At 35.4% G+C, this 11,016-nt stretch overlaps 1 protein-coding gene across 1 annotated transcript in view; it reads left to right on the forward strand.

The window, feature by feature from the left end:
* The window catches only part of LOC144444350 (cytochrome P450 4F4-like), a 7,343-nt gene extending 3,956 nt beyond the window's left edge, over positions 1 to 3,387 (forward strand). The window contains exons 6-9 of the mRNA XM_078133764.1: positions 791 to 987; positions 1,716 to 1,849; positions 2,509 to 2,656; positions 3,201 to 3,387. Of these exons, the coding sequence (XP_077989890.1) occupies positions 791 to 987; positions 1,716 to 1,849; positions 2,509 to 2,656; positions 3,201 to 3,387 (666 nt within the window). The remainder of the gene's footprint in view (positions 1 to 790; positions 988 to 1,715; positions 1,850 to 2,508; positions 2,657 to 3,200) is intronic.
* Positions 3,388 to 11,016: the final 7,629 nt, after the last annotated feature.

Below are 11,016 nucleotides of genomic sequence, written 5' to 3' on the forward strand. Positions count from 1 at the left end.
ACTCCGTGCTCAAAGCGCTTTACAATTATTACCCCTGGCTCGGATCAGAATGGCACAACGGCCCTTTAGTCTTCCTCAACTCCCCGGGGAGCATACAATCCATTGCAGCCATTTAAGCGCATAGGATTAAAGCCTTCACATTGCAACCTACATCCTACCAGGTCCCCAGTTATACAGCTGGGTTGACTGAGGCACAGTCGTGGTTCAAATCTTGCCCAAGGACTTTAGCCACTCAGAAACAAACAGCAGGCAGCGACGGGACTCGAACCTGCAACCTGAATCATATACGGTCTATGTTTTAACCAGGTCAGTTTTTTTTTTGGCTAGAACATCGGTGTTGTCCAACGCCACATTGTGGTTGGGCTTGTTGCAGAGGTCTCAAGTACATTGACATTGTTCTTTGAATCGGACATTGAGGGGATAATTGGACAGAGTTTTTTTCCGATAACTGGACCTACCTTAGTTCAACCCCCTCCCCTAAACATTTATTTTGCATGCAAAATGATAAAATGGTAACAATTTAGTTATTTCCGAGTACACTCTGATGCCCTAACCTCATCTGTGGTCACCTTTTAAAAAAAATCGTTTAAACATTTTCTAAAGTCATATTATCGGAAGCAACATATTTTTTGTACATTACCTTATATTTACACTATTCATCATTTTAGCAGTAGAAGCCTACATATAGCAACACATTCACTTCATCACACTGGAAGCTTATAGCATAATGAGTTTAATCATTTCGAACTTCACAAGTAGTTTGCATTGTAATTATGTGTCGTTAACACAGGATGAAGATGGCAACGGTCTAACAGATGGTGAGATCCGAGATGAAGTTAACACATTTATGTTTGCCGGACACGACACAACTGCCAGTGGACTCGCATGGTGCCTTTATCACTTAGCAAAACATCCTGAACATCAACTGAAGTGTAGAGAAGAGATTAATGGAGTGATGGACAGTAAAGATAAGAAGATACTAGAATGGTGAGATGACTAATAAATATGGAGATGTTATTGAAAGATTATTATTATTAGAGCGGAGAGGGGGTGGTGGTGTGACAAACTAAGGCAGCCTCAAACTGAAACCACCTATAAAGGTTAAACAGATTTAAAAAGCACTTTTTATTTAAATTATCTGAAGATATCAAGATTATGTATTGTGATTGACGCCTGTCTTTATATTGCATCATCAAATTCGTCCTCATCAGTACTTATTTATTTTATTTATTTAATTTATTTAATGTACGACTAATGGGAACGCGTCCCATTTACAGGCACCTTAAAAAAAATTAACAACTTTCTGTAATCTATTCCACGTCATAATATTAATTTTAGTTTATACCTTTCTTATCCTGCCTAAACTACTCTTGGTGATGCTGTAACAACTTTACATGTCGGGCGGGCTCAAATTAAGAAAGAATCCATATATTCAGAATTTCGACTATTGACTGCATTATTTGCTGCATCTGTTCTGTAGTTAAACAAACTGTTTATTTTTGTCCAGAGAAATAAACAATATAGAGTTCAAAAACGCAGGAGTGGGGTATACAGACTTTATTTAAAAACTATCAATATTTTATTGATTCAGGAAGTACCTGTTAAGAATGTGGCAACACATCGCGTACCGGAGTTCTTGACAAGGCGTACGTGATTTAGTAGTTTCGTTTCGTTTGTTCTTTTATTTCCATCTTTCCTACATCACTGGTTATCAGGAATGATATGGCTAAGCTGCCCTACATCACTATGTGTATTAAGGAAACCTTACGTCTTCAACCCCCAGTGCCAATTATTGCCAGGAAATTGACGAAACCGTTACTCTTACCTGATGGAAAGTGTGTGCCGGCAGGTTGGTAAATCCTGATTTGAATATTCAAATGAAAATTATATTAATACCATCACAGCATATATAACAGTACCTAATTGTAGAGTTTGATTAATTATCGTACACCGTATTCTGGTCAGCCTCTCCTTGTTGTTATTTAAAAAAAATAAAATTGTCCAATTTGAAGTAAAGCTATCGAAGATTGGTGAATTGGTTGAAAATTCCGCCATCTTTTTTTTGTCAGGAAACACTGTAATTGACAACTGTTAAAATGAGGCCATGGTGCTGAATTTATAGTTCAGAGGCAGCTTATGAACAGCGCTCCTAGTGGCAAAACTAAAACACTGCATTTGTGAGACTGTCAAGACGGGTTGATACGAAATGATTTTAGTGAATGTCTTGGCCAAGTCACGGTCAAAAGTCACCCTACCCTGAAACTTCGTACTTAGACAACAGTGTGTTTGTGATATTATATATTAGTAGTTTTGCTACCGTCGAGGCATGGAATTACTGGTCTCTAGATCTGCAGGAAGATATATAATATTTGCGTCAACCCAAAGCAATATTTTCGAGTTCTTATTGCAGGGTGTATATTATATTTGACCATGCCTTATTTAATATCTTTGTAATTTGTTAATGTTTACATATGTGTAAGTTGTTAAACTATTTTTTTTTGCTTTCAGATCACATTGTCGCTATCAATACCTTTGCCTGTCATCGCAATGCAAACGTCTGGACAAATCCTGAAATCTATGATCCTGGAAGGTTTTCGTCAGAAAATTCCAAAGACAGACCTTCCCATGCATTCATTCCTTTCGCAGCTGGACCAAGGTAAATAATTCCCCTTTATTAATTATGTGCATTGTTTTCCTTTCTTTCAATCCGTGTACTAAAATAGCATAAAAAAACCTCGACGTCATTATAGAATAGGCCAATGTCGTCATATTTGTTACCGTGCAACGTCAAATTGCAGCTTTAAAGTTTGCACAGAGTGAGAAAAAATACAAATTGTGTTGTAAGCAAAATTATACCATGTAAAATGCAGTACAAATACGAAGTTAGCAACCCGCAATTATTACAGCTAAAATGATGTTGGGTTGGTGTTTCACTCAGTGACATGTAATATGACAATGTTTTACACACACTCAGACAACTTCTAATGTAAAAGAAAAACATACATAGGTGCCCTGCACAGTTGGATGTAGAAGTGGTCAAGTTGAAATGTTGATTATCAGTTAAAAAAAAAAATAAAAAAATATAGCCATTAAAATCGTCCAGTGCATATGTAATGTTTTCGTTAGAAGCTTGTTTTTACTGCACTATGCAAGAATAGCAATTCAGTGTTAAATGTGTTAAACCTTTCTTTATTTCATAGGAACTGTATGGGACAGACGTTTGCCATGAATAAATTAAAAGTTGCCGTTGCCATGACAATAAATCAATTTATTCTGAGCGTCGATGAGATGAAGACTATCAGCGGTCCCGTTAAAGTAACTTTAAAAGTTAAGAATGGAATACATCTATACATCAAACCAATTAATCCACAGTTGAAACCTGAATGAAATGTTAACAATAGCTTGCAGTCGCGATCGACTGTACTAGTACTAGTCTAGTTACTATACAATGCACACGTGTTGTCGTTTTCTACGAACTCAAGATCTCACTTTCCACATATAGTCAAGGGGACAAATTATACCAAAAATCAAGCTAAATATCATGATGGGGAAATTGTGAACAGCATAAGTCAGTAGTAATCCATCACAGACAGTAAGTGACGTGAGGATGTGATAACGTATTCATGTTTATCAATGCCCCAATGTTGATTATACGGTTTATACGGTGGAGATGATCGTAGCACGTATATGACAAGAGTAACTGTACACATGTGAATACGCAGAAAATTGGCAAGCTTTCGAATTGATTGAATGAGTTGGTCGGTTGGTCAGTTGGTTGTTTTGTTGATTGTTTGATTGATTTGACATTCCTATTTATCTAATGGATTAACGCACAATATCTGGATATATAATGAAACTGTATATTAAATTGTTTAATATCTTACTTTACATTATATGTATATTGATATCAATATGCTTTCGCGACTACATAAGAAAGACCCCTTACTCATAAAACCAACATTAACAAACAACATCAATTGGACCGACATAATATTCATGAGAGTGGACGGGCTGGAAAAACTTTTTACATATATTAAATACTTAGTTCTAGAAAAGTTGAGATTCTGGGGACGTACTCAAAGACGTGTAAACGTAATCGATACCCCCTCTATAAGCTGTGGTATCATATATGCCCTTCGACATGTTCAATTACACAACTTCTTTTGAATTGATGGATTTTCAAGAAAGTCGTGGCACCGAAATGCTACCTTGTTTAGGCACCGGTGGGTAATGATTTTCACTCACATGACACGCATCTCGCTTTTACAAAGTCAAAGATGTTGTAGTCTGTAAAGTTAGTTTGGTCTCAAGAGGGCGACATATTGTATCGCGTGGAAATTTTCAAAGCAGAAACCCACCTATCTTTCAAATAGCCTGACATATATCCATCCAGTCGTTCCTTCCACTTATGGCACTCTCTAAGTTATCGACCGAGTGGTTATATAAGCGGACCAACGGCTGGAACTTTCAGCCTATCTTTAAAAAATACGATTTAAAATTAACGAAGGTACAACTAAGTTAATTTCGGAGTTTTGGAATGAATAGAATATTTCAGGCTAGCAAGACTTCCGACTTTTTTTCTTGCCTCTCTTCGATTGGTGGATTTCAATTCCATCCGTATCAATTATATATATATATATATATATATATATATATATATATATATATATATATATATATATATATATATATATATATATATATATTGCAAAGAAAGGTGTGGCGTATTGAGGCAACGGTGGGCAAGGGTTTTCAGTCACAGAACACACCTCTCGCTATCAATGGTACCAATATTGTAGTTTTGACACAGCTAAATAGTGATAACCATGATGTAAATAAAAAAAAAGAGAGTCGTAGATAGTCATTTCGTCTCAAGAGGGCGACATTCTGCATCGCAAGCAAATGTAAAAGCAAAGAAAGGATAACCCAATAATATTACGCAGAAAGGCAGGTATTCGAAAACATCAGTTTTTAAGCAGGACATTGACAGACCATTTATCAAATGTCCGTGGCCTGTCTTTTACACTTCAATTAGTTACACTGATGTTCCAAATATTGAATTATGGCAGTAAAGAACCAATAATGGAAAAGTGGCTCTCCGGTAGTGTTGAATGAAGATATGAGACAGGTTATCCACTGTCTTTTCAAGTAGTATTCGTTCGGTAATGTTGACGTCTTAAGGATAATGAACGCGTACTCAACATGAACAGGATAAGGATGGCAGCACTTGTCGACGTAATCATTCATCCAAGCTCAAATACAATTATTCAAATGTTATTTGATCCGATACCCTTTCAAAGTAAAATTAATGATCATAGAATGTAGGAGTCTTGGAGGTTACTTCATTTAATTATTATTTGTTCTAAAACAGGCAAAAATCTACCAAATAGATTCGTTAAAATGTCGATATGGTTGGCTTACCACTCAAGGGTACTTTCATACTAGTCGTTTGCTTTCTTATTTTAAATGTATTGGCCATTGAAAACTGCCTTGCTAATACAATGAAGAGGACCTGAAAAGTAGGACGCAATCAACTAATTAGTGCGCTTAGCTCGTTCTTGTTTTGCCACGGATCGCTTGTTATAATGTAGATCGCGTGACGTGCAAAAAGTACAATCAGCCACCTTTAAGGAAAAACAAACTGCACAGGGTGTGTTTGACGACAGAATTATGTCTTGAATACAATTATATGTTAAATTACACAATACATGTATAATATATATAAGAGAGAGAGAGAGAGAGAGAGAGAGAGAGAGAGAGAGAGAGAGAGAGAGAGAGAGAGAGAGAGAGAGGGGGAGAGATATATATATAGATAGATAGATAGATAGATAGATAGATAGATAGATAGATAGATAGATAGATAGATAGATAGATAGATAGATAAATAATACAATAAATAAATAAATAAATAAATAAATAAATAATGAATATATTCTTATGCATGTTAGATGACTACAATGTCTATATGGCAAGATATTTCATTGAACAATGAATGAGGAACACGTTTCAACTCGTTATTGCCAGGTATAAGCCAAGACGTTTACAATTGTTGAAATTGGTGTAGTGTCGTTGGATAAGTTAAAAGAAACCACGTAAATATGTCATGGTAAGAATATAAACCGATAATGCAAGTGATATGAAATCGTCATATTACCGTGCACAACCCAAAGTTTACGGAAACATCTTTATGTCGTGCAGTAGCTTACCTCTTTAAGAGTGCCACAGTGCAATTGACTTCGTTTTACCTGTTTCGCAAGGTTTACTGCAAGACTTAGACAAACACGTCGTTCTCATTGTAAAACTTAATTTCGTTACCAGACATTTGATGAGCTGAATGTCAATCCTTCAAAGCGTTGACTAGATTTCCAATTATGAATAATTTATATTAATGTATTATCATATTCCCTAAAGGCATTATCCGTTTTCACTATTGCATGTGAAACTGCAATATTTGTTCGAACAGTATTCGACTTTAGTTTGTAAAATGCTACAATATCCGGGTTTAACTTTACGCTAGAAGGGTCAATTAAAATGAATATTGACACTGCAGATAATTGTCCCTCAACTATTCAAAGTAAAATATATCACGCTGGAAGCTACAGAATTCCATTATTTGACTCAAGGTAGAATCTAGAAAAATCAGCTTTGCTTTATTAAACGTCCATCAGCAAAATTATCACTGTTTTAAAGAGCGTTTTTGTCTAGAGAAAGTTAGAATAATCAAGACGCAATGGCAGTGAAAAAGAGTTATTTGATGGGATAACGTGTACGATCTACATTTTTATTGTTTCTATCATGATTTTTCTTTCATTTGTAATGTTATCGACATAAAGGGTAAGTAGAAAAAAACTCATCAAGTGTATAATTTCGAGTGCCATCGATTCACTAACTACACAAAAGTGTTTTTTTAATAGTATAGACTTTCGCCTGAGTGTATCCATTTTCGGTCGCAATTCCATATTCCACATTGATTATTCTATTAAGTTATGTAAAGGAAACCGGAAAATGTTGGTTTGTTTTTTTGTCATAATCATGAAGTCATATATTTGTCTTGTAGCCAACAACAACAACAACAACAACAACTGGTGATTGTAGATTGTGAAACAGGTGCAATAAGTTGTTTAAGGCCTAAAGATAATTGTTTGGTTCCTGTTACCCGACCCCACCTAGCTTTTCACTGCCGATCCTATTTTTTTTTTTTTTACATATTCGAGAAAACAAATCTAAAACTATTCTTCCAATCTTTAATGGCTTTATACCTTATAAGAAGAAATAGCAAGCACAGAGACCATTTGGAAAACAATAGAAAACCTGAACTAGACACTCACATAGAAAAAATATAATAACTAAACAAATAAAATTTAAAAAATCTACCTAACCCATCCCACCTATTCTAAAATTGAGCGTAACCGGAACCACACAATTTTCCGGCCTAAATTTCTGAGTTAAGACTTGGAGCACACCATAACATTAAAAAAAAGTCATAACAATAGAGTATACTTTATAAATTTGTTCTTCTCTGTTCCGTTATAACTGTCTCAAATTTCATAGGTTTTGGCCGTCAAACGTAGTGCACTTTGTATACAGCACGCTGCAGATCACTGTATCTCTGTTTGATATATGGTGACGCAGACCTGGAAATTGAAATGAAAGTGCACATGCTACACTTTCATCAGATAGCAAGATGAGGGCCGTAGCCTGACCAAATTGCCAAGGGGGCAGTACTTTGTCTTGGCGCAATCATGTATTTAAAATTTGGAAAGGTGGCTAATTTACATAAATTAGCATGCAATTTACATTATATTCATGTTAGCGTACGGAATTATGTATCATATGCAATGTCGTATCTTTTGAAAATAGCTGCAGAAACATTCAAGTAAACAAAAATGATGACGATGCTGACGATTCAGAGTGATATTGTGATCACACACAAACGGCCCTTTCAGGGCCACCAAATATTCCAAAAATAGATAGATCTGTCGTTTTATCAGTGAATGTTTTAGTATATGAGGCCAAAAAAAAAAACTTTTAAAAAAGCTGTTTAACGGGTAACCTATGGATAGGTAGGTCAATTTTTTTTCATAATACTTTACAAGGATGTCAAAACAAACCATATATACGGAAAGTAAAACATTTCAGGTTTAGTTTATATAGACCTTATTTCAGTCATTTTGATTTTATATCTTGCAGTTTGTCGGCATAGCAATCGACTTCCATCAGTTCTACAGTTAGGAAATGTACACAATGTACGGTTAAACAAATTTTGTGTCTCCTCTCAACCGCTCCTCTCAAATAATATCGATCAAACTAATGAGGCTCCTAATTATTTTAGCAACCCCTTCTGTCACCTACACTACAGTGGAGATACTAGTATACAAATATATATATATATATATATATATATATATATATATATATATATATATATATATATATATATATATATATATATATATATATATATATATATATATATATATATAGTACGATGATGAATTACAATAACAACGATAACCATCTACAATAACGTAACATTCTAAACGAGATAACTTTACAAAGAATTAGTCTAAATGTGGATTTCACATGCATAAGGAGATTCTCAATATGAAGTCTAACCTATACGTAAACAGGGAGGTATTTAGCCAACCATCTTTCATATTGTTTTGTGAGAAAGAAAATTATCACTGTCATTGCAACTGATTGGAAGGAGATATCTCCAAATATGATATTTAATAACACACACAATATAGGAGGTCATTTACAGGCAAAACATATCAAACCATAGACATAACTTAAGGTCTTACAGTGTTTGAATATGATATTAAAATACAAGAATTGAGACGTACAATTATACTATGTAGCACAATATTATCTGGCCATAAAGTGTATTTTGTTGTGGCAAAGCTGACAGAAATCTTGCAGATGTGCACTTGATTGTTAATTGACTTCTCCTGAAGTTTAATTTTTTCCGAAAGCAAATTCCGAATAAAACGGCAAAACATTTCAAGACTTTCAGTCTATTGATGGATCAATGACTGCTCAGCCCCTTCCCATGGTCGTGAATTTAATTAGTTTAAATTTCTTTTAGCGAAAGTTGGATATGCAACAGATTAGTTTAATCTCACTCTTGTATGCGTTACCAGAGGCAGATAAACCACTTTATAAGATATTATTCAATTTGGACTTAACTAAAATGTATATTGTTAGATGTATTATTCAGATAATTTAAAGAAATCCCCTCACTTTTAAAGAAAGTGTGCAATTCACTGACATGCGAAGCCCGCGTGAGGATATATTGCCCATCACAGAAAAAATGAAATGCCAAACTATGGGATGTCGGGCAGTTGAACAGGTTTTTTTTAAATTACTTTTCTTTACTTTTTCTGACCTAAGGAACAAGACAAAGGGGATCGAGCGCACCTTTGGATCGGAGTCACTGCATGTAGGCGGCGACGTCACGTTGACTGACGTTTTCCTTTCACATGATACATAATATACTTACCCTGCCTGTTTCCTGACAAATGTCAAAAGACTGACGAACACGACGGTTTTTTTGACGTTTCAGTTGCTGACATTATTGCAACTTGCTGTCTTCAAATGAAGGAGACTTTCAAGAGTACTATTACTTACGAAAATGCAAAGTGCATGTGCGCCCTTCTCCCGAACAAAGTAACAATTTTTAACTAGACACTTTTTTATTTAAATATAAGCCAGCGTACATTAGGCCAAGAAAAAAAAAGGTTTTGTTTCCCGTCCTCGCGCGCGTCATTCCAAACCATGCGCATCGTACGTTTTTATTGTTTCCCCTTTATTGTTTCAGACGTCATTGGCGATTTGTGAAAATTCATTTGACTACTGTAGATCCACAGGCAGCTGACAACGTTCTAAATGTTTCAACCGTAAAAAAAATCAGTGATTGTATTAGTATATTTAAAGGGTAATTAAAGTACTGGTAATTTGATGGTACCTCTATACATTTCGTCTGAATACGTTGGAACATAGCGATCATGTAGACGCGTACATACATGTTATAAGGATGAACGCGTTCTCTACATGTGTTGTAGAAGCTCGTGAGACAGAACGTCTAGCGGACACACAGACAGTTTATAGTATACGCAACGCTATGCGAAGCGACCGAAATTTTCACGATAAGGACAACGTTTTTTAGAAATTATTTCTTAAATTTCCCCTTTCTGAGTTCATATAACACAACTGTGGCAAATATTTCTATGAATCGTACAATACTTCATGACTACTTTTGCGACGTATGTGTAGAAATAGACAAGGAAGGAAAGCTTGAAATGCGGAAGTGACTAACAATATCCTTCAAACATCATTAAAAGAGAAAACCCGACAACGCAACGCTACAATTTTATATGCATAGATAAGGCTTTGTTTAATCATGCATTTTACTCATGAACAAACTGAAGCGAGGATTTCTTTCTTTTATTGGGTAGTGTTTTTCGATTACGTCCTCTCAAGCTTTCCCACCTTGTCTATATCATCATTCATGTGTACTAGTGTGATATGTGCGCTTAGGTTCGAGGAGTTAAGCGAACTGCAGAGAACGCGTACGGTACGCGTTCGCCGAGATAAACATGAACACTACCCGGGAAACACGTTCGAATGTAACTAACATGTAAAGAAGACGAAATGCATAGAGGTACATCTAAACAAGAATTCTTTAACTACCGTAAATATATAGTATTACAATCACTGAATTTTTGTTTACAGTTGAAATACTTCGTACGTTGTCAGTTTCCTGTGGTAGATCAGTGAGGGGGATGTTTTATTTTTGTATCGCTATGCTTTTGTCCATTCAAGTGTCCGTTGGCAGCAAAATCTTGCGTCCATTTGGACTTGTCGATGTTGAAAGTTCCACCAAGGTATGCATATTGTACGAGGACTTATGTAAAGGTATTCTAAGTTCTGGGGATCGATTTATTCTACCCGAACAGTACGAACTATGCCGTATTGAGGCTTTGGTGTCACGTGTATATGACGGAAATTTCCAGA

The sequence above is a fragment of the Glandiceps talaboti genome, chromosome 13 (assembly GCF_964340395.1).
Source record: "Glandiceps talaboti chromosome 13, keGlaTala1.1, whole genome shotgun sequence".
In the NCBI taxonomy this organism is placed as follows: domain Eukaryota; kingdom Metazoa; phylum Hemichordata; class Enteropneusta; family Spengelidae; genus Glandiceps; species Glandiceps talaboti.